Below are 27,239 nucleotides of genomic sequence, written 5' to 3'. Positions count from 1 at the left end.
GGAGACAAGCTAAGAGATATGTGTGAGTACATATGTGAGTCTCTCACTGTGTGAAGGGGGAAAATATTTTAAAATGTTGAACAATTTATAGAAATCTACTTTCTACAAAATGCTTGACTGTAACCTGTGAAGCGGTTTCTGGACACACTTCTTTTTTTTCTGTTTGTAAGTACTGCCTGACCACATTCCTGGATGGAGTTCTCCAAACCTCTCCTCATACTAAGTGATTCCCAATTTTAAATCATTATCTGCTCAAATAAACTCTGCTAATTGAAAGAAGGAGGAATTGACATCAAAGAAGTCAAAGAACTTTCCATAACCCAGAAATTTTAATGAATCAAAACAGGCCACAGCTACCCAGACCCAAGGGAATGAGGTTTTACTGCCCATAACCTCTAGTCTGTCCATGGGTCTGTGATTGCTGTTGTGGATGTCAGACCCCATTAAGTTTGCTATCAGTGTCTGTTCTGATCAATGCTCACTTTGCCAGGGGAAAGGATATCCCACCTGTGTGTCACTGTGGGGGTCATATGAGATGGTCTCAGCATAGACAACCAAAGGGGCCAGCATGTGGGAGACTCTCATGGTCATCCAAATGAACTTTCACTGGGTTATCCTCAAGGCTTTGGGAGATGAGCAAAAGGAGCATCAGCTTTTGCTTTCAGCTATTCAGCAAGCATCTACTTGGCACCAAACTGTAACCATTAGGCATACAGACACATGCTCTAAATGTAGGCAAGGATGCTTCAAGGAGGGGCAAAGTCACCCTCACAGGATATAAATATGGCCTGTGCAGGGTGGGGGATGGGGCTATGACTCTTAGGTTAGTAAGATGCATTTGTATTCAGACAGTTTAGAACTGTGCTTTCAAAGTCTGTTGTGGTGGTGCAAGAGGCTGAGGCAGGAGGATCACCTGAGCTCAGGAGTTTGAAACTTTCCTGGACAACATAGCAAGACACCATCTCAAAGGGGTGGGGCAGGAAGATTCATAGATAGGTCAGTGATTCCAGGCAAGCGCCACTGTATCCACCTTGAAATGATATTTTGTATATATTGAATAAAATAAAATATGGCAATAGCATTAATTTCACCTTTTTGTTCTTTTTAAAATGTGGCTACTACAAAATTTAAAATGAGGTGTGACTATATTTCTAGACAACTACACTTAAAAGTTGAAAGACTGGCTCTCTGAGAGGACTTCCTGTCCTTTCTCCACAGACTCCCCCTGCAGGCCTGGAGAAGAAGCTAACTGTGCAGCTTGTATGAGGTGGAACAAACAGGTCCTGAGAGAGCCCAGAGAGATGCCTGTGGAAAATACTGGCAAACAGGGAGTTAAACAAAGGGTTGCTTCAATTTCAGCTTCAGGGTGGCCTTGAAGGTGGCCATTGTAGAATTATTAAAGTTACATATATATATATATATATATATATATATATAACAATAAATCTTATTCTGTTTAGTATACTTTAAAAGTCACAACCAGACCTTTGTATCATGTTAGTTTTAAATATCTGAAACTCTAGCCTTACCTTTGTATCCTTCTCAATCCCTTCAAATTCCTGATGAATAAGTGAAACTCTCCCAAGCCCTTAAGCAATTCTGAGGATGACAGCCAATACTAATTGGATGCTTACTGTGTTCCTAAGCACTGTTCTGTGTTTCACCTTACAACACTCTCATGGGGTCAACACTCTGACTAACCCTAATTTAAAGAAAAAGGAGACTGAGGCACAGAGAGGAAAGTGACTTTTCCAAGACCATCCAACCCCAGGAGAACCCAAAGTCTCCTGATTTCTAGGCTTGGTGTGAGATCACGGGCCTGTCAGGCCCCAGGCGGCTCCCAGGAGATTTGTTCTGCCCTGTGATGGTAGAGGGAAGCATCTACTTAGGCTTCAAGAGCATAGATCGTGATCACCTTTTATGGTGCATGTCTGACCCTCACAAGGCTTTCAATGACAACGAAGTGATGGGAGACCCAGGTAGGAGCATGAGCCCCGCTTTACAATAGGAGCAAAGAGGGGGTACTAGACCGGATGCAGGGTCTGTGCGCTCTGGCCCCTCTCTCAGGAGGAGTTCCAGGAGGTTCCAGTGCCCAGCGCTGACAAGTAGCAGGCGACGTTTTCTGAATGAAAGACGATCTCTCCAAAGGCGAGAGTGCGGTAGGTAGGCTCTTGGGGAGGACCGCGGGGCCTGCGCGCGGCTTTGCTGCGCGGTGCGCGCATCTGGGGACGCTGAGTCAGAGTGCGGGGGCGAGGACTCGGGAGGAGAGGATGCGGGGAGAGGACAGGGAGGGAGGGTTGCGGCGAGCCGACGGGGACCGGAGTTGGGGAGGGGCGAGGACGCGGGGAGGCCGGGGCGCCGCCGTGGGGAAGGACGCGGGGAGGGGGCGCGGCACCGAGGACAGGCTGACGGGGGGCCGGGGTCGCGCGGCGGACTGGGCGGCGGCGCGCAGCGACACAGCGTCCCGAGGCGAGGACGAGCGAGCGCGGCGCCTGCACCTCTCAGCACAGCCCGTGACGCGCGCCCAGAGGAGCGGCTACCGAGCTCTAGCCCGGCTCCCTTCTGGTCCCCTCCGCGCTCCGGCAGCGCCAGGCCTCGCCATGGCCCCCGCGGTCTGGTCTCGCTTCGGTCGCATCCTCTGGCTCGCTTGCCTCCTGCCTTTAGCCCCAGCGAGGGTGGCGGCAGGTAAGGAGCTGGCCCAGACTGTCCCCGCAGCCGCAGGTCGCCCGGGACTCGGGGCGGTCCCTCGCGGGCCGGCTGCCCAAGCCTTGCTGCGGAGGTGGTGCCGTGAGCCCTCCGCGCTCCTCCCTCCTCCCTCGAGGCCACCGCTGCCGTCTGGGAGTCTCTCCCCTCTCTCCCTTGTCCCCTCTCCCCAGAAGTCTCCCGGGCACTTGACAGGACTCCCCGTGCCCCTCAATTCTTGCTTCCACCCTCAGGTCGGCCTGCCCTGAGAAGCGCTCGCTGTGGCCGGCGCTTCCATCCATCCCCGGGCGCCACTGAGCGAAGGGGAGCGGAGGACGACGCCGGGAGGCCAGAGTGGGCCCGGGTGGGCCGGGGTGGGCCCGGGTGGGCCTGGGCGGTCTTTGCGCCACAGCACCCCAGGGGGCACCGACAGATTGCCTACAGGGCTTCGTCTTTGCCTTAAGATGCCACCTTGATCTAGGGAGGTTTTCGCCTTGCTTGGGTTGTCTTTGTGGGTAAAGGGATGAGATTTTAGAGCCCAGGAGGCCAATCTGCCATTTCCTAACCGGGAGTGATTTCTAAAATGGACCCCCAGCTGACAGGTTCCTTCGGGGCCCACCATCCAGAGGCCAGCACCAACCTTCCAACACATTGTGAAATCAATAAAAGGACCCAGATTGGAGAACTGAGAGACAGGTGGAACGTGGGCAGCTATGGGGGTAGGGGGCCACACAAATGGAATACCAAGATTTTTCAGTAGCCCTCACCCATAAAAGAGTGATAGGGAGAGGAAGGAATCTAATGCACATTTGTAGAAGCCAAAAGGTAAGAAGAACCTATGTCTTAGGCATGAATTAGGAGAATGTGGGGAAATTGTGCTTGGACAGGATCACTTGCTTCCCCTTGGAAATTCATACAGAAATCGAGTCTCTTATCCACTCGGGTCTCTTATCCACTCGGGCTACATGTGTCTAGAAATTGGACACTTTTAAAAAAAAATAAAATGAATTTTGATACAAAAAGAAAATAAATTATTTGGAAATACATGTGGTTCCTAGGCTGGCCGATTGCATCCTTGATAGAGTCAAAATTAACAGTAGCTGAGGCTGGAGCTGGGGAACGTACCTTCTCCTCCACCCATTAGAGATCAGCTTGATGGATGCATCAGAAGTCCATGTATTGGACTGGTAATCATGACAGGTTATTAGACTTAGGGAGGTATTTTGGCTTGTCTATGTGTGATCTGTGAAAGGGCAGATATAGCCATTTTCTGGAATGTTCTAGGGTCCCACATGCTGTATTGTGAGAAAATGTACACTCCCCAAGTGGAGGCCCTGGATAGCTGGTGGGTGAGCATTTCTTCCAGGGCTCAGCTTTGGGGGCAGTTGCCCCTTTCATTTTTGCTTTGGTCACTTTAACCATGGATCACCTGGGAACTAGTGTCGCTCCCAAGCCCTCTCCTGGCAGTTCTGTACTCAAACCAGAAAAGATGGATTTGGATGGGTCAAGCAGCAAGCCCCTGGGCTTGGTTTCCTTCAACTGTACTTGGCTCAGCCTTCAACAGACACCTCCAAAAGCCCTGGCAGAGCAGGTTGGGGCTGCTGTGAGTTAAGCCAGTGTTTGCAGCCATGTTTGCAGTGGCCACAGCCCCTCCCTGTCCCCCTCCCTCCTCCCAGTCCCAGCCGGCTGCCCTCCTGGATCTGCGTAGTGTGCTGACAGGCGCCCATCTCACTGCAGACGCAGGATGGCCATTAGCATGCAGCAAAATGTCCCTGCCACCTGTCAGCCTCTCCCTAGACTGTGCTTCTCAGGCAAAAGATGGGGGGTGGCAGGAGCCAGAGGGAGAAGGAAGGAGGTGGCCTCCCATCTGAGCGCCCTCTGCACCATTGGGCCTGGTTGCCTCCAGCCAGAGGGAGGGAGACTAGAACCCAGCCCTGGGGTGCAGATTTGCTGGGTGGTCCTGGGCAGCAGCAGTAGCTCCTGAAGATCTCTGGTCCTCCACGTAATATTCACACTGTATTTTCTTGGGGAAGTTTCCACCACCATGCTTGGAATTCTCTCTTTGGGGTTAAGACAATACTGGTCCCCTTTTCAGTGCCAGTATTTCCTTGGACGTGACCTTGGCATCTTGACTCCAGTGCCTTTGTCATTCAAGAAATGGCCCTCAAGGAAAGAGACTCGGAAAAGGGAATGTGGGCTTGGGTGAGAGGAGAGGTTGGAGCCAAAGTCCCCAGTGGAGGCAGGTAATGTTGCTGTGGGAGTGACTGGGGCACAGTTGAAGACAAACTCACCTCCCAGTTTTGCTGAGAGACCAACAGGGGTGAGCTCCCCCAGGCCAGGCACATGTCCTGCATTTCTGGGTCCTCCCAGCACCTGCGGAGGTAGCACACAGAGAAGGGGCTCAATTGGTAGCACTTGGATGAACAGTCCTTGGGGGCAGTGCCAGGTGGTCTGGTCCCTGTGCCGTACCTACTCTCCAGGCGTCACTCAGTCGGTAATTTGCCTAGCACAGAGGAGATGGGGATGACCCCTGCTCTCAAGGAGTTCAAAGTACACTGGGGGAGAACAAGGAACCTTCATTCATTATGGTGTGTGACAGCGATAAGCTCGGGCTGTCCAGAGAGCACTGGGGCCCGAGGGTACACAAAGGCTTCCTGGAACATATCGTGTCCATCTGTGTGTGTGGGGCGGGGGGGAGGATGTTTGCAAAAATTAAAGTGCCACAGTACAGATGTTCCAAGATGTGAATCTGGAGCCATGCTGAGGCTACCCTGTGAGCATGTGGTCAGATTGTGCAGGAAACTGTTACTGGGGTGGTCCTGGACGCTAGGGACCAGGGACCAGGGTGGAGAAGGAATCCAGACAGGGCTGCATGCCAGCTTTAAGCAATGGGATGGAGTAGGGATGGAGAGGCCAGGAATGTGCCAGATGGGAGGAGCTTGAATGGCAAAGACCTGGGATCCGTTCTAGGGATAGCTGGCCCCTCCTCCCCCAGGAGAGTGAGGGGAGAGAAGCTACAGGGACGAGGCCAGGGCTGGCCAGGAGAAGTCTGGCCAAGAATAGAAATATTCTGTTGTACCTGAGCTGAGAGTGGCCGGTAACCACAGATGACGGGTAAGCGCTTGGAATGTGGCTGGTGTGACTGAAAAACTGAACTCTTAGTTTTAACTAAATTTAAGCAATCAAATTTGAATAATTTAAACTCCATCCAAATGTCCAGTAGCACTATTGGCAGAGTGAAGTGGTGTGAAGTAAGATAAAACCTACTGGAGGGATTGTCATGCAAATATTAAAATTGAGATTACTGCCACCACAGACATGCTTTGGATATACTGTCCTGTGAAAATAAAAGAATTCAAAATTGCATGCAGAGTGATTATGACTGGAAAAACTTCCAGAAAGATACGTGAGGACAACAGTGTGACAACGGCTATTGTCTTTGGGAAGCAGGATAACGGGACATGTCTATTATTCTTGATGCCTATGCATTATTTTTATGATGGAGGCAAAGCTTACTTTGAATATCTTACCTGTTTATATAAAATATCTTGCCACTGTCTAAAATACATGAAGAAAAATGACTTGGGACAATGCCCATGAATTTCACTCAACTTTGTTTTCCAAATTTGAATTTTGTTCAACCTTAAAGTGTAGTCCAAAGAATGGAAATGTAGGCATTTTTTTTTTGAGCGGGGGGGGGGGGGGAGGGTATCAGGGATTGAACTCAGAGGCACTCGACCACTGAGCCACACCCCCAGCCCTGTTTTGTATTTTATTTAGAGACAGGGTCTCACTGAGTTGCTTAGCATTTGCTTTTGCTGAGGCTGGCTTTGAAGTTGTGATCCTCCTGCCTCAGCCTCCCCAGCCACTGGGATTGCTGGTGTGCACCACTGCGCCTGGCGAAATGCAGGCATTTCTTGGCAGCAGTTATTCTACAGGGGCAGCTCTGCTGGCCCCTCCTGTGACAAGCAGTGGCAGTCACTTTGTAGGTATAAGTCTGCCCTGGTTGGGCTGAGCCATCCACATGCTCTGTAAGCCCTTGACTGGCACAAAAGGAAAATGAACTTGGAGATGCTGTAAAAAGCCTGGGATTTGGAGTCAGGTGGACCTGGCTTTGAATTCCAGTTTGACAATGAATTTGCTGGATCAGGCAAGTCATTTAAGCCACCTAAGCCTCAGGTTTCCCACCTGAAAAATAAAATGCAGTCGTCCCCCTTATCCCTGGTTCTGCTTTCCAAGGTTTTAGTTCTCTGATGTCCTCCTGCATGGTCTTTTTCAATAACCCTCCTTCTGATGCAGCGTCAGATCAACAGTAGCCTGATCCTACGTCATGGTGACGTTCAAATAGGCATTGCATCATCTCACATTATCACAAGAAAGATAAGGACAGTATATTTTGAGAGCAGAGAGGCCACATTCATATAACTTTTAGTATGTTGTTAAAATTCTGTGTGTGTGGAATGGGGTGGTGGCTCAGTGGTGGAGCACTTGCCTCGCATGTGTGAAGCCCTGGGTTCGATCCCCAGCACCACATAAAAATAAATAAATTAAATAAAGGTGTCATGTGCATCTACAACTAATATATATATAAAAAAGTTCTGTGCATGTATGTGGTACTGGGTATTGAACCCAGGGTTTTGTTTTGTTTTTTGGTACTGGGGATTAAATCCACAGGCGCTTAACTACTGAAGCACATCCCCAGCCCTTTTTTATATTTTATGTAGTGGCAGGATCTCACTGAGTTGCTTAGGGCCTTACTCAATTGCTGAGGCTGGCTTTGAACTCACCATCCTCCTGCCTCAGCCTCCTGAGCCTCAGGGTTTACAGGTATGTGCCACCATGCCTGGCCATGAGACAGGGTCTTGTGAGGTTGACCAGGCTGGCCTCAAATTTGTGATCCTAACTCGGCCTCCCAAGTGGCTGGGATTACAGGTGTGCACCACTGTCCCTGGTTAATTCTACTGGTTAGTTACTATTGCTAATCTCTTGTTGTGTGTAATTTATACATTGGTTTATCATAAGTATGTATGAATAGGGGGGATAAAAGCATTTGTGGGGTTTGGTTCTGTCTTCAGTTTCTGACATCCACTGGCAGATCTGGAATATGTCCCCTGCAAATAGCAGGGTTCCACTTTGCGAGCATGGATGCCCTCCCAAAGGTAGCTGAGGGGCTCCTTTGCCTACTTCCATAATCTGTTTCTTGGCTCCTAGGCATGTATGAACTCAATCTGACCACCGACGGGCCTGCCACTACAGGAGCAGAGGTGACCATCTCAGCCAGCCTTGTGGCCAAGGACAATGGCAGCCTGGCACTGCCCACTGATGCCCATCTCTACCGCTTCCACTGGATCCACACCCCACTTGTGCTCACTGGCAAGACAGAGAGCGATCTCAGCTCGACCATCCGCGTGGTGGGCAACGTGCCTGGGGATTTCCCCGTCTCTGTCTGGGTTACTGCTGCCGACTGCTGGATGTGCCAGCCAGTGGCCAGGAACTTTGTTGTCCTGCCCATCACAGGTGAGGATCTTTCCTGGAATATGAATTTGCCTTCAGGTGTTTGGTGCAGAGAAATACATGCAACCTCACTAGTACACCATTATACCTGTGGATTCCTTCTCTATTGTCCGTTGAGTTAAAAAGGGTCAGGAAATACTAATACCCTCTGCAGGCAGAGCTATGCTGAAATAGGCACTCACAGAACATATTACTCCTGCGGAATTATTAAAACAATCCTTTGGAGAACAGCTAATCAATATATATTAATGGTTATAAGCTCTTCTTGTCTTACATTTAGTGATTTGTTATTGATTCTTCTCACTACACCTCTCTCTCTCTCTCTCTCTCTCTCTCTCTCTCTCTCTCTCTCTCTCTCTCTCTCTTTTCTCTCTGTCCAAGAGGTTCTGGGCCTTTTGCTCTTTTGCAGCTTATAATCTAATAATAAATTTATATTCAACAAATAAGCCTCCATTTGGCAATGTTTTATGCACTCAGATGTTCATTGCAGTAGTGTTTATAAGAAGATATAAAGGAGTTAAGTGGGGGGGCTGGGGATGTGGCTCAAGCGGTAGCGTGCTCACCTGGCATGCATGTGGCCCGGGTTCCATCCTCAGCACCACATACAAACAAAGATGTTGTGTCTGCCGAAAAAAACTAAAAAAACTAAATAAATATTTTTAAAAAATTCTCTCTCTCTCTCTCTCTCTCTCTCTCTCTCTCTCTCTCTCTAAAAAAAAAAAAAAAAAAGGAGTTAAGTGGGCAACCATTAGGGGACTGGTTAAATGTATTGAAATAATCACCCTTACAGTAAGTTTGCAGTGTCATGGGTAAATCTGCATTCTCGTTAAATTACATAGAAAAAAACAAAGCACCAATCCAATAAGTTGTATTTTTTCTTATTCATATTCTTTTTATTTTTATTATTATTATTTTGGAAGGTACCAGGGATTGAAGTCAGGGGCACTCGACCCCTGAGTCACATCCCCAGCCCTATTTTGTATTTATTTTTTATTTTTTTTGGGGGGGGGTACCGAGGATTGAAATCAGGACCACTAAGCCACATCCTCAGCCCTATTTTGTATTTTATTTAGAGACAAGGTACTACTGAGTTGCTTAGCTCCTTGTTGTTGGTGACTCTGGCTTTGAGCACTTGATTCTCCTGCCTCAGCCTCCCAAACTGCTGGGGTTACAGGCCCAGCACCTTGGGTATGGAGATGCAATCTGTAGAATTATGCATTTTTCTAATTTCATCTAACATTTTGAAATGCATTTGCCCTCCAGTATCTTTGGGGGAATTTGTTCCAGAATGCCCATGGATACCAAAATCTATGGGTGCTCAAGCCCCTTATATATGTGGTTGGTATCTGCACACAAACCACACACATTCTCCTGTATACTTTAAGTCATCTCTAGATGACTTATAATACCCAGAACAACGGAAATGCTATGAAGTGTGAGTCTGTGTTGTTTGAAGAATAATGCAAAGGAAAGAAAAAGGCAGTCCATCAATAATGATGCATTTTTTTCCCCCAGTATTTTTCTACCAGAGTTGGTTAAACCTGTGGATGCAGAACCCCTGGATACAGACAGCTGACTATATTTCCCCAAAGTTTCTTTCAAAGCCTGAACTTCCCGGGCATCTTTTGTGCCAGGAAGTTCAGGTTCCTGGTGAAAGGGAGACAGGAGTGCAAGCTATGTATGTAGCATATATTGTGAGTATCCATACATCAGGGGGACGACGTGGATGCCTGTGTGTTCAGGGATCTGTGAGGTCCCCTCTTCCTGCCCAGCTCTGAAAGCCAGAAGGTCCAGGTAGGGAGAGGCTGCTTTGCTTGCTAACCATGAGCAGCTCCCAGTCTCCTCTTTCCCAGTCCCTCCATGGACTCACCTTTCCTCTGTTTCTCCCAGAGTTCCTCGTGGGGAACATCGTGGTTGCCCAGAACACCTCCCTGCCCTGGCCCAGCTCCTACCTCACCAAGACAGTTCTTAAAGTCTCCTTCCTCCTTCATGACCCAAGCAACTTCTTCAAGACAGCCTCCTTTCTCTACAGCTGGGACTTCGGAGATGGGTAAGTCTTGATGTAGCCTCTTTAATGTCCCAAAGGCGTGGGTGGTAGTCGGGGTCCCTTAGTGCCTTCCCTGCTATCCCTCCTGTGCAGAATGCTCTTTACTCATCCACCAAACCTTTCTTGAGCACCTGCTCTCTGTCGGGCCTGGGGTCCCAGGGATGTTCATGAAGTGGTTGCTGGTCCTGCCTTTGACATGTTGCAGCCCAATAGAGGGGGGCCATCTGTGCCCAGCACATCCCTTAAGGAAGGTCAAGGTAGGTAGGATTTTTCTCCATTTGACTCTGATGGGCTCCAAGCCTAAACCGGGCCTTCTTTATATATTTTGCAAAGACTCAGATCTGTAGTGTCTTCCATGAAAATTTATTCTGGGAGTATTGCAGCATCAAAATATATAAGAAAGAAGGTCCTGTTAGGGAAATTACCCAGAAAGAGGAGAATAAAGGGAACACGCACATACACATATCATAGATTTTAATATTTCACACTCTGACTTTGATATTTCAGAGACGACTGAGATAGCAACAGAGGATTTTCATAACACTGTTTGAAAAAAAAATTGTTGTGTTTCTATGCAGAACTTTGGACCTAAAAACAAAATAATGTATGAGTATTTACAAATATGTAAAATAAAATCACATTCTAAACCTAAAATGCCAAACATCCCCTAAAAGAAAATGTATAAGCTTCGTATTCCAATCACAGTACAGACCAGAAGTTCACAAAGATTTTTTTTTTTGCTCACAAACCTAATGCACAAAAAGTTGTAGACCAGCTTGGAGGTTAGTGAACTCTAAAATTAGAAGGAACCATCATCCGCAAGGCTGCCCTCACTTCTGAGACTGACTTGCTCAGCTGGAGGGAGCTCTGTCCTCCGCAGGAACATCATCTCTTTTGCTAGAGTTTGAGTCTGATATGTCCCTCAAAGGTGCCCAGCATGTGCTGTTGGGAGGTGGTGGAACCTTTAAAAGGTGGAGCCTAGTGGGAGGTCTTAGGTAATCAGGGGCATGCCCTTGAAGGAGACCTTGGGATCCTGTCCCTTCTTCTCTTTTCACCCCATCATGAATCAAATGGGCCTTTTCTGCTGTGTGCTCCCTCCATGATATACTGGGCTGACATGGGCCCAAAGCAGTGGGGCCAACCAGTCATGCTTGTGAGCCAAGAGGAATCTTTTCTCTTTATAAGCTGATCATCTCTGATATTATTTGATACAGTAATGGAACACTGACTAATACAACCTCTGACACCAATTGCAGGTTTGATGATGGAGGGTTCCCAAGACCATGCTAAGATTGGATAATTGCCCAGAAGGTTTCACATGACCTACTGGACTCAGAATAATGGTTTAATATTAGATTTCATCATGAGCTATTAGACTCATAGGTATGGTTTAATATGGGATTAACCATGGATTAACCCAGGGGCGCTAACTACTGAGCCACATCCCCAGACCTTTTTATTTTTTGAGACCCTATTAAGCCATACCTATGAGTCTAATAGCTCATGATGAAATCTAATATGAAGGATCACAGACCCTGTGATTCCATTTAACCATAATTGCCTCTTTAAAGGCTCTATCTCTAGATATGGTCACACTGGGGGCTAGAGCTGTAGCATATGAATTTAGAGGAGACACAGTTTATTCCATAACAGGGTTCTGTTGCATAGGAATGACTGACTACCCATGTGATTGACCTCAAGCTCCAAGTCAAGTGATACCATGTGACCCAAAGCCTCCACCCTAAATGTGCCTACTGATAAGGACACCAGCCAGGGCTTGAGGTCAGCTGGCCCATTTCACAGATACAGAAACTGAGGCCAGGGAGGGCAGGAGAGGTCCCAACTCATCTCCATTCCTCTGGGTAGGGCTCTGATGTGAATGAAAGGCCGTGTGTCCTCCAAGAAGGAAATGGGGGACAGACACTTGGCCTCGTGCTGCACGGAGACAGCTGGTGGGACCTGAGCACTTCTATCTGCCAACCACATGAAGCCTTCACCAAAGAAACTCTAACTAGAAGCCCCGACCCCCAACGTCCAACTGCAGATCCCTTTTCCTGCCAAGGGCCAGGAAATCCACAGTCCAAGTTTCACCACTCAGTATCGTTAGACTATCCAGAAGGACCCTCAGGCAAACAAAGATACCCCACCAATTGGACATTTTAAAACATGATTCTTGGGGATTGGAAGTTTAGCTCAGTAGTAAGGCAAGTGCTTAGCATGTTCAGGGAGGGCTCTGTTTTGAACTTAGCATCATCACTATCAACAACGACAACAACAACAACAAAAACCTTTTAGGTTGAAAGAAACTGTGATGAGATAATATTAGAAAATAGTGAGGAGGGGAACATTGTGCATACAAACCTAAGAGAATATCTGTTCCAAGGTTATAAACAGAGGCAAATGCATAGTCTTAGTGTTTTCGTGATTATTTTTAAGGAAAAATGAAGATTAAAAAAATTCAACTCAAGGACTTAGAAGGGAAAAAACATATACAAAAAGTGAAAGAACTGACATCTATCAAAATACAAAAAGATAAATTAGAAATAGAAAACCAGATTTGATAAATTCATTTTTTTTTTGCAAAAGATGGGGCAGAGGAAATAAAGTATGGAGATCTCCAGCTATTATTAATTTCTTAAAAGGAGAAAGTGTGCATTTACACACGAATTTAAAATCCTATCAAGGATTTGAAAGTAGCGATCACTACAGGTATAGTAATACTAATTTTTTAAAGTGTAAGGTATTACTTTGTTTAATTCAAAACTCCATGTTAATCTATTTTAAAATGATAGTGAATGGAATGATATCCTAGGAAAATGTAAATTACTAGAATGACTTGAAGAGTTATCTCTAAGAACCAACAAATCAGGTGACTTTATTAGCAAGGTATTTTAGGCTTTCAAAGATCCATTAAATATCCTGTTATGATATAAATTCCTCCAGAGCAGAAACCAAGATAAAGACTCTCTTGATTTAGTCTACAAAACTAACACAGCTCAAACTAGGAAACTACATGCCATTTTTTAAAAATCTTACATCACTTCATTAAATTAATAATACACCAGAGTCAACAAGAGTCACACATGTCTGAAATTGTCACCAAATCCTTTTATCTTCAGAGGAAAGAGAGAGCAGTCTTCAGACCCTTACAGAGGTCCAGCCCAGGAGCCACCTGTCCTTACAAGCTGTATATTTCATGTGAAAACAGATGCCCAGTATATACTCTACCCCATAATGTATCTGTATTTCTTTTTTCTTTTGGTACTGGTGATTGAACCCAGGGGGGTGCTTAACCACTGAGCCACATCCCCAGACCTTTTTATTTTTTGAGACAGGACCTTGCTAAGTTGCTTAGGATCTTACTAAGTTTCTTTCTTTCTAAAAGTTTTTTAATAGTTGTAGATGGACAGAATACCTTTATTTTATTTGTTTATTTTTTGGGGGTGCTGAGGATCGAACCCAGTGCCTCACACAAGCTAGGCAAGCGCTCTACCACTGAGCCACAGCCCTGGCCCCGGGTCTTGCTGTTTCTGAGGCTGATCTTGAACTTGCAATCCTACTGCTTCAGCCTCCCATACTGCTAGGGTTACAGGTGTGCACCACTGTGCCCGGCTCTATCTGTATTTCCTTTAATCAAAACATAACTATGGGGGCTGGGATTGTGGCTCAGTGGTAGAGCGCTCGCCTAGCACAGGTGGGACCCGGGTTCAATCCTCAACACCACATGAAAATAAAGGCATTGTGTTGTGTCCATCTACACCTAAAAAAATAAATGTTAAAAAAAAAACATAACTATGGGGGCTGCAGTTGTAGCTCAGTGGTAGAGTGCTTGCCTAGTGTGTGTGAAGCACTGGGTTCAATCCTCAGCACCACATAAAAATGAATAAATAAAATGAAGATATTGTGTCCATCTACAACTAAAATAAATAAATAACTGTATTAAAAAATCCATGCCAGGCCCCGTGGCGCACGCCTGTAATCCCAGTGGCCTGGGAGGCTGAGGTAGGCAGATTGCAAGTTGAAAGCTAGCCTCAGTAACGGCAAGGCTCTAAGCAACTCAGGGAGACCCTGTGTCTAAATAAAATACAAACTAGGGCTGGGGATGTGGCTCAGTGATCAAGCGCCCCTGAGTTCAATCCCTGATACAAAAAAAAAAAAGTAACTATGGCCCAAGGTTATGTTATCTTTTGTACAACCTAGTTTGAAAAGCATCAAAGTCAAGAGTTACTTAGAATACTAAAAGAGGAACTGTATTATTTTAGTTCATCATTTTAATATGTCAAAGGGGAGAGATTATGGGATCGTCTCTTTAGATATCAAAGAAGTGTTAGAAGGAACAGGGGTGGATGTTCTGTGTGATCTCAGTAAACTGGAACAGGAGTCAACACGGACACGGTACCGAGTGGTGAAACTCGGACTGTGGATTTCCTGGCCCTTGGCAGGAAAAGGGATCTGCAGTCGGACATTGGGGGTCGGGGCTTCTAGTTGGGGTTTCATTGGTGAAGGTTTCACGTGGTTGGCGGTTGGAAGTGCTGAGGTCCCGACAGCTGTCCCCGTGCAGCATGAGGCCAAGTGTCTGTCCCCCGTTTACTTCTTGGAGGACACACGGCCTTTCATTCACATCAGAGCCCTACACAGAGGAATGGAGGTGAGGTGGGACTGCTCCTGTCCTCCCTGGCCTCAGTTTCTATATCTGTGAAATGGGCCAGCGGACCTCACGCCCTGGCTGGCTAGGGGTGGAGGAGTAAGGGGCTGCTGCTGGGATGACCGGGGTCCTCATCAGTAGCCACATGTCACCATCGGCTGCCCCCTACTCTGACAAGCCCACAAATCTCCTCTGAGTTATAGGAAGGGGAAAAGACCCTCCATCTTCTTCCTCTCTCCTCCCTGTCCTTCCAGGACCCAGATGGTGACCGAAGACTCCGTGGTCTATTATAACTATTCGATTATTGGAACCTTCACTGTGAAGCTCAAGGTGGTGGCCGAGTGGGAGCAGGCAAAGCCAGACGCCACCAATGGCATTGTGCAGAAGACCGGTGACTTCTCTGCCTCCCTGAAGCTGCAGGGTAGATCCCCGAGGAGCCCTGGACTCCTCTGCCTTCCTGATCACAGTGACCCTTGCTGTCATCGGCCTGAGCTTGGATGCACATCGCGCCCCCTCATGCCCCACACCCCCTGAGCAGTCTCCACTGGTATCCCCCGCTCAGGCGAGGGCACCCAAGGCTGCATTTGGGGTCCTGAGGCTGCTCAGTGGCAGGGCTGGCATTTGAGCCCAGGTCTTCCTGCCCCCGGAGCCTGATTGTGATCAGACGTCTGCTGAGAGCTGGAAGATCCCCTCTGCTCCCTGTTGCCTGATCACATCGACTTCCAGTGGATTTCTTGGTTTTGGGTGGTGCTTTTCCCGTAGCACAAGTGACAGTTCGGTGGCAGTGAGCAGGAGAGCTGGCCTGCACCTGCTTCTCTGAATTCCTCTCTCTGAGCTGGCCTCAGCACCTATTGCTGACAGGGGAGGTGTCCTGGACAGACCTGTGACCCTCCCTTGGGACACAGAGGAGAGGAGAGGGTGGGTCTGGGAGCCCCTGACAGCAGTCCTCAGCCTTTGAGTCCAACGGGGTCCTCTTTCCTTACAGAAACCCTTCGAGGCATCCAGGTTTTGGGGCCCACCATAATTCAGACCTTCCAAAAGATGACAGTGACCTTGAACTTCCTGGGGAGGTGAGTGAACCCTAGAGTACATTGCCAGTGCCCTGTGACCCTTTTGCACTCTGACAGAGGCTCCATCCCCTGAAGGCCCCAAATCTGAGGGCTTATGGAAGGATGGTTCCACTCTGCCCCTTGGCTGTGCTCTGGGGACAGCCATGGGCACAGAACTCCTTTCTTGGAGTTCCAGGGATGAGCAACAGACTCCCAGAAAGCCCGCTGCACCCTCTGGCCTCAGGGATCTTGCACCAGCCAGTAGATGTGGGAGGAGTCTGCTTTGTACCAGGCTCTGTTCTGGAAGCTGTTGGGAGAGTGTATAAGAGAGCCTTTACTTCGCAGGGTTCTGTGTGCAGCAGCAGACAAGGGGGGACCGGAAGCGGAAGCAGATCATCCCAGCAATGTGTCAAGAGCAAGCCCCCAGCAGGGCTCTTGGCCAGAGCAGAACAAGGTTGAGGCTTTAGAAAGTGAGGAGACACAGAGGTGCTGGGTGTGTGTTCTCCACAAAGGTGCCCTCCCTAGGGCCACTGAGTGAGAGAGAGTGGCAGAGGGCAGTGATCAGGACTCAGCCCTCCGAGCATTCGTGTGCCCACACGGGAACATATCAGAGGTATGCCAGGCCAGGCAGAATGAGCAAAGTATAGAGTAGGAAGCCATTGAGGTTGGCATTTGGCAGCCTTATTTTTTTTTTTTTTTTTTTTTTTGGTACTGGGGATCAAAGCCAAGGGTGCTTTTACCACTCAGCTACATCTCTAGCCACTCCCCCATTTAAAAAAAAATTGAGACAGGGCCTTGCTCAGTTTCTGAGGCTGGCCTTAAATTTGCGATCCTCCTGCCTCAGCCTCCCGAGTCACTGGGCAACCCTGACCTTTGAGGGGCTGTGAGTGTGCGAGCCGGGAATGTTCTTTTGACATTTCTCCAATAGGCTTGCGTTCTCTAGTGTCCGAGACGGTGCTATGCAGATAAAGCAGACTGGTCACATCCTATTCAAAGGCCAGCTATGCCTTAGATCCTGCTTAAACACCACCTCCTCCAGGAAGCCTCCCCTGACCTCCTAGTTCAGAACGTGGTGCTCCCCCTGTGCTTTGGAAACAAGCTTCCCAGGCCACTGGGCTTCTGGAGCATGCCCGGTTCTGCCTCACTTAGCATTTGGTGCAGGTCTCAGCCCCACTAGCCTGAATCCCCCTGGGGGTCCATTGCTTCTGCATTATCGTGCCCCTCCCCACCCCGTGTGGAATATGGGATGTTGGGACCAGGATGGCTTGGCGTCCTGTCCTGGAAAGGACATTGAAGTTCATGCCCACCTGGCTTTTCTTGGACTTGGTCTGTGCTCCTTCCTTGCTGATCCTTATCTCAAAACCTGTCCCCTTCCCTTGCAGCCCACCTCTGACCATGTGCTGGCGGCTCAAGCCCGAGTGCCTGCCCCTGGAGGAAGGAGAGTGCCACCCCGTGTCTGTGGCCAGCACAGCTTACAACCTGACCCACACCTTCCGCGATCCGGGGGACTACTGCTTCAGCATCCGGGCTGAGAATGTCATCAGCAAGACACATCAGTACCACAGGATCCAGGTGTGGCCTTCCAGTAAGTGACATCTCGTCTCCTGCTGCAGCTACAGGCTGACCTTGCCAAGGTCATCAACCACCCAGCCACACCCTTGTTGACCAACATGGCCATTACCAGCATCACCACTCTACCCTAAGCAACCAACTCTACCAATCTCAGTACCAGCACCCATCCATCTACCAGTACCACTGTCAACACCTGCACCACTAAACAAACCAAGCCAACTGCCACCATTACACACACGCCTAACAATTCTTCCAGCACCGTCATCATCATAGGAACAACCCCATCAGTATTCCCACCAGGTTGCCTCAGGCATATCTGGCCCACTCACTTCTATGAACACCAGTCTGGATGGTGTTTCACCACCAACCACTGGACCAAGACCATTTCTACAGGGCCTCCAGGACCCCCAAATATGAACTCTCATCATCACCATTGTCAACACCCCTCCCACAGGTTACCAACCACACGTGTCCCCGACATGAACACTCCTGTACTAAGTGGACCCCCACCATCCCAATGTTCCCTCCTTCTCCCCCACCCCCTGCCCTGGTGCTATTGCCACCACTAAAATCAGTATCCCCAACAGTGACTTTGCCCGGTTCTCAGGGCTGTGGTGTCTTCCAGGGAGTATGAGTGACCCAGAAAGTGCCAAGTGTGGTTGAGAACTCTGAGACCTCAGGAAAGTGCATCCTTACACAGAGGGGACAGTAGGATTCTAGGACCCTGAGGGGTGGTTTTCAGATGCCCCACCTGGTTCCATTGTCAGTACTACAAAAGGGGAAACCAGAGCTGGAGCTCAGCGTGAATCTGAACACAGATTTTTGCTCCAGTACTCTTCTTGGGAGTAGGCGTTTGTCTCGGGGCTTCTGAGCTCATTCCAAACTCTTCCAGCTATGCCTGTCCCCAAGGCTGGCCTTGTAAGTCTATTCAATACTGTCTCTGCCTGCTCCAGCCTCCCCAGCACCCCCTGAATCCCTGAGAAGATGTAGTGCTCTACTCCAGGCCCTGGCTGACCTGTGGGCCTCACTGGGTGCCTTGGGCCCTGCTGCCTCCCCTCTGGGTGGTTGGTGTCCAGAACCCCTAAGTTCTGTGGAGACGATGGTGGTACAGGAAATCATGCCATATTTTCCTAGAAAACAGAGCCTCATGGCAGAGGGTGGGGGAAGAGTGAGAGGGAACCCGCACTTCCTGATGACCTACTGTGTGCCGGGCACATCCTCGCTCCTTACATCTTCATATCCTCACTGTGGCAGCCTCATCAATGAGCATTAGTGTCAGGTATCCTGGGTAGAGCCAGGAATCAAACCCAGGACCACCTCTGCAGACACTGGGTTCTTTCTACTCTGCCATCTGCTTCCCAGCAATAGACTTAGTGGGTAAACCCAGGACTTCCAGAATGAGACAGGTTGCAGCAGAGGTCACAATGCTGCTTAGAGGTTCCCACAACATGGTGCCCCTTCCCCCAAGCAAGTCACCCAGGAGATCAAGGAAGAAGTGGTGATGTCTCTTATGGCTCAGACTTGGGAGTCATGTGCTGCATTCTGTCCTTGGCTGTACACTAGGAGCCGGTCCCTGAGTCCAGCCCAACACTCAAGGGTGGGGAATCTATGTTACCCTCTCAGAAGTGACCTGAATAACTTGTGGGCATATTTTAAAACCTCCATGCATCTCAATTTGTTTTTTATCATGTCTTAGATTTGCTCGTTGAGGTTGTGTAGTTGGGATATGTGTACATAAGATCACTGTTGGAGGTCAGCTCCTCTCCGCATTATGAGAGAACCACCATTTCAGCAGCAGCTACCCAGCCCCATAACTTGTGCTGTCTCACTCCCAGGCATCCAGCCGGCTGTCTTTGCATTCCCATGTGCCACACTTATCACTGTGATGCTGGCCTTCATCATGTACATGACCCTGCGGAATGCCACTCAGCAGAAGGACATGGTGGAGGTGGGTGCTCAGTAGACTATAAGCTGAACCATTGGCCCCTGCCTGGGAAGGATCTCTGGAGTGGGCCTGGGGAGCCAGCAGGATGCCTGGAGGGGGTTCTGATATTAGAAATCCCTGGGGTTTGGGATGATGTGCCAAAGAGGTATCTATAGATTGGGCAAAATTGGTGAGTTGGTGTCCCACCTGACTTACCTCCTTCTATGCCCACCCTTTGCATAGTGTATGTAGTGCCAGACGAGCATGTCTGTGCATATTGCTGCTAGGCTGCTGAGCTTTTAAGGCCACCTAGGGACTCCCAGTGGGTGGTGATTGACCCGTGGGGTTTTGTTCACTATAGGTGGCTGATTTTGACTTTTCCCCCATGTCTGACAAGAACCCGGAGCCGCCCTCTGGGGTCAGGTGCTGCTGCCAGATGTGCTGTGGGCCCTTCTTGCTGGAGACTCCATCTGAGTACCTGGAAATTGTCCGAGAGAACAACGGTCTGCTCCCGCCCCTCTACAAGTCTGTCAAAACTTACACTGTGTGAGCGTCCCCTGCCTATCCTGACTCAGTGTTAACCGATTGCCAACTGGGAACCTCAAAGAGGGTGGTGTGAGTCACAGAGCAGGAGGAGTTCATGTGTGGGGGGCAGTTTGCCCAGGCCAGCCATCCCATCTGTATTGTCCAGCTATTGCTGCAAGCCCCTCTCAGTCACCCCACCCCCAGCCACTCTCCCATCTGTACAGTCCAGCTACTGCCATAGCTCTAGTCTCCCCACCAACCCTCTGCCAAGCAGGATTCTTGACACTTGGCATGTTCCCTTTTGACTCTCCCAGGTGGATCTGATTACCACTCACCCATTCCTCTCATGTTGGTACATCTACCTTCTTTTAGGAATTCATGCTTCCCTCCCCAGGGCAGCCCGGCGGATGCAAGAGGGCTAGGAAGGAGGTCTCAGGTGGCTTAGGATACACAGTGAAAGATCACAGCTGGGTACAATCGTGGAGAGGAATACACACACAGAGAGAGAAAGATATGTGTCACATGGGCATCACAGATAATTTGCTCTCTGTTTATTTGTTCCATTGCTGGGAGGCACCTGAACTAGAACTGGAACCCACAACCCACTCAGCCCTTGTAGCTCCTGGGTCTGGCCTCTCCATTTGTGCTGTCTCTGAAGCTCCCTGATCCCATTATGAGCCATGTTACCCTGACTTTCTTGCTGGGGATGGAGTAGGAGAAGGAAGAACACTTCCTGAGTGCTTTATAAATTCACCTTCTTTTATTTATTGAGACCCATAAGTTCAATGTCCATTGAGGGAAAACCTTGCAGCAAAAGGAGAGATGGAGCCGGTGGGGACTTGGGTTCCCAGTGTGTGTCTGGAGAGGGTGCACTTTGCCTATCCATCTGCTCCCAAGGTGACCTTGAGAAGGAAGAAATGGGAGGGTTACAGCCCCCCTCTCCTCCCCTCTAGCCTAGTGACCTGGGGGAGACAGAGCAGGTGCCCAGGGAGATGATGATCAGACCCAGGTGCAACCGTCCAGGTGTGCCAGGGGCAGCCTGCACCTGTTGGGGAGAGAAGGGCAGGACCGTGGGGACAGGGCTCTGTTGCTGTGACCATTTGCTCTCAGACTTTTGTGCTGAAAATAGCATTCACAATGTCATGCAGCTCATTCCCATGAAACACTGCCATCATCCCCAAATAAAGCTTAAGTGCTCTGAATATCGCCAAGTACACCGGGTGTGGCAGAATCTCTTTTTCATGCATGGATGTTGGGGCCTTGCAAATGGCCAAGGTGGTACTCAGATCCATTGGGACATCCCATTGTGTTCTGTGGCGATGGGCAATGACTGGAGCTCATTAGGATCCCTGGAGAGGGGTCAATGTCCTTTGGTGACTCAGTCCAGTCTGAGATCCCAGGTGGATGCTAGAGCCTGAGAGGGAATTTAGGCCACCCCTAGGAAGTGGCTGGAAACGCAGATCTCTGGGCACCACCGCACACCTGAATCGGGACCTGGGGAGGCGAGTTGCCTCATGTTTTCATAAGCCCCAGGGACTGCAGAGCATGGGCAAGTGTCAGAACCTCTGGTCTCTGTGATGCTGTCCGTTGGGATAATTCATAGTTAATTGCGGGAGCTCTTGTTCAATGACAGTTGCATGGAAGAGCTTTGGAGTGGGACCTGGGGTTCTGCATTAACAAAAAGTCCTTGGGTGCTGCTGATGCTGCTGGTCCAAGGAACATACGTACGGCTGCAGAGATCTGAGTCTAGATGCTTCCTTTGCTTTGTTCCTTCTGTAAGAGGTTTGCAACTTTCCTTCAACTGCCTCCTCTCCCACCAGCCAACAGGTGTGCCCCAAGCTCCAAAGCATTTGACACGGGTGGGAGTGGCCCCTGAGGATGGAGGACTGTCCTTTGTCCCACTTGTGTACCACCATGAATGAGCAGAGTCACCTGGAACTTTCCCACCTTCAGCATCATTTTAAAAAAATTTTTTATTTTATTTTATTTTATTTTGTACCAGGGATTGAACCCAGAGGTGCCTGACCACTGAGCCACATCCCCATCCTTTTTTATATTTTATTTAGAGACAGGGTCTCGCCGAGTTGCTTAGGGCCTCACTAAGTTGCTGAGGCTGGCTTTGAACTCATGATCCTCCTGCCTCAGCCTCCCCAGCTGTTGGGATTATTGGAGTGCCCACCAGGCCAGGCAGCATCATTGGTATTTAAGGGAGGTGCTGCCACACCACCCTTCCCCTGAGCCCCAAGCAGGGATCCTTGACTTATTTTAAAGTATTTATGATAGACAAGAGCCAGCTGTCATTTCAGAACAACTCCCTGCTAGGACAGTCGGTAGCTCCTCCATACCCTGCACCTGTTTCCAAGAACCCAGAATAAGAGAAAGCAAACTCCTCTCAGGGACTTAAGGTGGGGCTGTTCCTATTGAAAAGGAGGTTACATTTCTGCACAAAATCACACAGGCGTTTTTATTTTTATTATTATTATTGATTTTAAAACAAATTATCAACCTCATAAAAAGGTTAGCTAGAGGGAGCCATTGGGGGAAAATGAACACTGTCGAAAAAAAGGTCACTTGGCCAACCTGAGATGCTTGCAGCTGTAGAAGAATTCAGTAGCAAGGTGTTTTGCAAAATTCGGGGCTGCTGAGGCCCTGGGTGGTGGTGGGGGTCTCCTTGTCTAGGCAGGCAGAGCTGAATGCTGAAGGTCCCTCTCTGCCCTAGGCAAGGCAGATCTTTCAGGGTGCCCCCCCAGTTTGTTCATACTCTCTGGGAGCTTTTCTCTGAGCAGGGGGCAGGGTTGCAAGAGTAGGGCATCACGGGGGGGGGGTGCTCAATGCATATTTCCTGAGCAGCCCCTAGTCCTGCTCTGGAAGGCCCGTGGCCACTGTCCAGAACATCAGCTTCTCCCTGCCACCCACCCATGTCCTTATTAGCAGAATTACAATCCTATATTAGCTCTCCTCCCACACCACACCCCCGGATGACAGGCCTGGAAGACAGGAGGGACTGGAGCATCTATTCCCATCACCCTGCAGTCCCAGGAAGGACCTGATTTATCACTGATGAGAGAGACTGAACTCCCATGTCCAAGTTCCATCAAGAGCGTGTCCATTGATTTTTACTTTTTCTTCAGTGCTGGGTGTGGCACCCAGGACGTTGAACATGGTAACCACTGAGCTCCATGTCCAGCCCCAATTGATACAATTTTGCCCAAACTAATAAAAATCAATATTTTCCACCAGGTATGTTGGCACACCTCCGTCATCCCAATGGTTTGGGAGGCTGAGGCGGGAGGATTGCGAGTTCAAAGCCAGCCTCAGCAACTTAGCCAGGCCCTAAACAACTTAGTGAGAACCTGTCTCAAAACAAAAATAAATAAAAAATAAAAAGGGGTTAGGGATGTGACTCCGTGGCTAAGCACTACTGGGTTCAATCCCTGATACAAAAATAAATAAATAAATAAATAAATAAATAAATAAATAAATAAAAATCTTTCCTTTAGGAGCCTTGCAAAGGCTCAGTTGAGTCCCCTCCCAACTCCCTGGACAGGATGGGGGATCTTGGGAGACTTCTCAAGCCTGATACGATTAAAGTGCATTTCCATGAAAATGTAGACAGTCACACATGGACTGGTTTGAACGGTGTCCCTGCCAAATCCATGTCCATCTGGAACCAGTATATATGACCTTGTATGGAAAAAATGGCTTTAGCCAAGTGAGGTTGAGTTCATTCCAGACTGGGGTGGGCCCTTCTCCAATGACCAGAGTCCTTAAGAGAGAAATGTGTTCAGATCCAGATTCATGGGTAGGGAGAAGAGCTACGTAACCATAGAGACCGACTCTAAGGTTGCAGGGTAACCATGGAGACAGAGATTGGAGTGGTGCATCTACAAGCCAAGGGATGCTAAGCACTGGCAGAACTCCCAGGAGCCAGAGAGGCCAGAACATGTGGCTTTCCAGAGGGAACCGTCCCTGCTAACACCTGGATCTCAGATTTCCAGCCACCTGAGCTGTCAGAGAATACACTTCTGTAATGAGCCACGCAGCTTATGGCACTTTAAGCCACGGGAAACCAACATGCTCTCTTGTGTCCCTTTGGGCATCTCGCACCCGCCATGTCTATCCAAGAGGAAATTCTTCGGATGAAACCCAGAACCCAGCCACTTCTCTCCCCCTACCCCCGCCACCACTGCCTGTCCCTGGTGGAGCCTCCACTTTCCATCAGGGGCCACGCGCCCCTTGTCCTGTGCTTAAGTCTGTCCTCAAAACTGCAGCAGATCATCATTGGTTTTGGTTTTGGTTACCAGGGATGGCGGAGGTTGGTGACTTGCCCAAAGTTCTGGTGCTCCTTTGCACGGTACGGTGAAGGTCCTGAAGAACAATGCCTTGTGTATTTCAACCTCGCTGGAAGAGAGGGTTGCGGATGCTGTCACTATAAGGAAATTAAAAAAAAAAATGTGTGAACAGATTACCCTGCTCTGAATATTACACATGGTGGAATAATTGAAATATCACACTGTATCCCATAAATACACACCATTACATGTCAGTTTAAATTCTTTTAATAAAAGAGGAGGTGGCACCAGAGCCATATCCTCCTTTGCCCCCAACCTTCCATCTTAGAGTAAATCCAATGTCCTTCCTGTGGTCTTCAAGGCCCTGCACATCCTGCACTGTGACCTCACTGACTTCACCCCGGCACCTTGTCCATTCCCCGGGTGGGATGCTTTTCCCTAGAGACGCACAGTGCTCCCTTCCCCTCCTTCACACATTCCCCACTCTGTGAGGTCAACCGCCCACCTCCCTGTTCTACCTGCCTCCATAGCTTTTATCATCTGCTTTACGTTCTATTCATTTAACTTACTTATTCAATCTCTTTCTCCATAGACTATAAGTTCCAAGAAGCAGAGAACGTTGCCTTCTCTGTTTATTATTTCTTTTCCAGCACCTAGAATGATACCGAGCACATAGTAAGTGCTCATTAAATTTTGGTGACAGGGCAGGAAGGGGCTACTCCCTGAAACTTATGTTGTAACCTCATAATTCCTGGGATTTAGAAAATAAAAGACTCAAAGGAAAGGACTTGATGTCTCCTTAGGTTGTCCAGAAGGACAAGGTTTGGGCCAGGTAATGATGTCCAGGTATGAGGACACAGACAGCATTGTCTGTCTGGAGGAGCTACAGGGGCAGCACGATGGCATCTCAGAAACCAGTTCTGGGGCTTGTCCATCTTCAGAGCAGAAGGCTGCTGGGTGGGCCTCAAGGTGATGCCTCTGTGCTCCACATTGAGGGCAGGTCAGAGTGTGGAGGTGGGAGACGGGGGCGGGGGGCTGTGCTGGAGGATCAAACTGGGCTGTGACCTGCTTGGCTTCTGAGCAAAGAGCTGAGGAGGTGCTGGGGCCACCAGGCAGGGTCTGGGCCTTAACCTTATGTGCGGATCCTTGGAGAGAATTCACAAACTTGGAGGCAGAAATTACATGTTCATTGTTACAAACTTTTTTTTTTGGGGGGTGGGGTACTGGGCACTGAATTCAGAGGCACTTGGCTACTGAGCCACATCCCCCAGCCCTGTTTTATATTTTACTTAGACACAGGGTGTCACTGAGTTACTTAGTGCTTTGTTTTTGCTGAGGCTGGCTTTGAACTTGAGATCCTCCTGCCTCAGGCCCCAAAGCCACTGGGATCCTAGGCGTGCAGAATCCTGGTGTGTCTTCCCATCACAAATCTAGGCCCCCGGATGACAGTGCTGTTAGTAGTATCTGTGACTTTGTGATCTCATAAATCACAAATATTTTCTACAACATGTTCCAATCATGCCGGTCTCTCAAAAATACCATTTACAGGCCCAGGTTATGGCTCAGTGGTAGAGCGCTTGCCTAGCATGTGTGAGGCCCTGAGCTCCATCCCAGAAACCACATAGAAATAAACAAATAAAGGTATTGGGTCCATCTACAACTACAAAAATATTTAAAAATATATCATTTACATTGATCATGGTTTCGAAATGATGGCTTATTGAGCCTACTTCTGGGCTCTATTTAAAGGATGACATATATTACTGTGACCATTTTGATGACTGTATTTCAGTATAATGGGTTTCCTTTGGCATCCTATTATTTTATATCATATGCTTTTGAAAATGTTACTCTAAGCCCACTTGACCTGACGTCAGGGGTTCACAATGCCAAGGTTCTGAAGTCCTAGCAGATGTTCCCTAGAGAGACCTTTGTGGGTACTAGGGATGGTGGGGGACGCTGTTTTCTGCAGGACAGAGGAAAGTGTAAAGGACCCAGGAGAACAGGCTCCGTGTCCCAGGGTCTACCTTCCTGCAGTACCTAGCGGGTCCAGCAGGTGGCAGCCCCTGCTCAGCCATGCCTCCTGCAGTCTCTGGCACAGCCTGGGCCAAGTCCACATGGGGAAGAAGAGCGCCCCATCCTGGCAGCTGCAGTACCTGCACACGTGTGCACACACCTGCTCACATGCATGAACACTCATGTACACGCCACATGCACATACACACTTACATTCACAAAGGCAAAACAGCCAACCTGGCAAGCAGCTTTTGCAATATTTAGTCCCTTCCAGGACAGGCCTTTTTGGGACTCTGGTCCTTGGAAGGTCTTTCAAGAAGAAGAGCTCTCTTGGCAGGGGATGTGGCTCAGTGGCAGAGCACTTGCCTAGCATGTGTGAGGCTCCGGGTTCGCACTGCCAAAAAAAAAAAAAAAAAAAGTCCCTTTGTTCTGCTTCTTTTTCTCGCCCTGTAGCTTTTCTGAGGCCTCCACAGGTCAGCACAAGCCAACGGCCCCAGCCTCAAAATAATCTACTCTCAGCAGAGGTGGGGAGTGGGGTGAGCGAGCGGGGATCTGAATTGTAGCCTGACTCTGTGACCTTGGGACAGTCAATCGGTCTGAACTTCAGTTTCTTCGCATTACATGATGTATATAAAGGAGTCCGTTTGGGTGGGGCCTCGAGGCACACACCTGTAATTCCAGCCGCTGGGGAGGCCAAGGCAGGAGGATGGTGAGTTCAAAGCCAGCCTCAGCAAAAAAGGTGCTAAGCAACTCAGTGAGACCCTGTCTCTAAAAAAAAAAATACGAAATAGGGCTGGGGGGGTGGTGGCTCAGTGATTGAGGGGCCCCTGACTTCAATCCCTCATAACAAAGAAACACACAAACAAAACAAACAAACAACAACAACCACAAAGTGCATTTGGACAACTTCACAATTAAATGGGCAAAGAGTTGAATAGACCTTTCTCCAAAGAAGATGCATATCTGGCCAATA

General features: G+C 48.8%; 1 protein-coding gene across 4 annotated transcripts; it reads left to right on the top strand.

Moving 5' to 3' along the window:
* The first annotated feature begins 1,876 nt into the window (after positions 1–1,876).
* Tmem130 (transmembrane protein 130) lies at positions 1,877–21,172 on the top strand. Of its 4 annotated transcripts, none has more exons than XM_040276883.2 (8): positions 1,877–1,979; positions 7,894–8,199; positions 10,087–10,246; positions 15,143–15,309; positions 15,874–15,958; positions 17,320–17,522; positions 19,345–19,457; positions 19,795–21,172. In XM_040276883.2, the coding sequence occupies exons 1-8, from the start codon at positions 1,928–1,930 to the stop codon at positions 19,981–19,983; spliced, it is 1,275 nt and encodes a 424-aa protein (XP_040132817.2). In that variant the 5' UTR covers positions 1,877–1,927; the 3' UTR covers positions 19,984–21,172. The 4 variants fall into 4 exon arrangements, with proteins under 4 accessions (XP_040132817.2, XP_021575371.1, XP_005339784.1 ...); XM_021719696.3 differs by lacking the exon at positions 1,877–1,979 and adding an exon at positions 2,407–2,685; XM_005339727.5 differs by lacking the exon at positions 1,877–1,979 and adding an exon at positions 2,408–2,685 and having other exon boundaries at positions 19,831–21,172.
* The last annotated feature ends 6,067 nt before the right edge of the window (positions 21,173–27,239 follow it).

This window comes from Ictidomys tridecemlineatus, chromosome 10 (genome assembly GCF_052094955.1).
Source record: "Ictidomys tridecemlineatus isolate mIctTri1 chromosome 10, mIctTri1.hap1, whole genome shotgun sequence".
Classification (NCBI taxonomy): Eukaryota; Metazoa; Chordata; class Mammalia; order Rodentia; family Sciuridae; genus Ictidomys; species Ictidomys tridecemlineatus.
The sequence above is the reverse complement of the archived record's forward strand: the minus strand, read 5'-3'. Positions and strand labels throughout refer to the sequence as shown.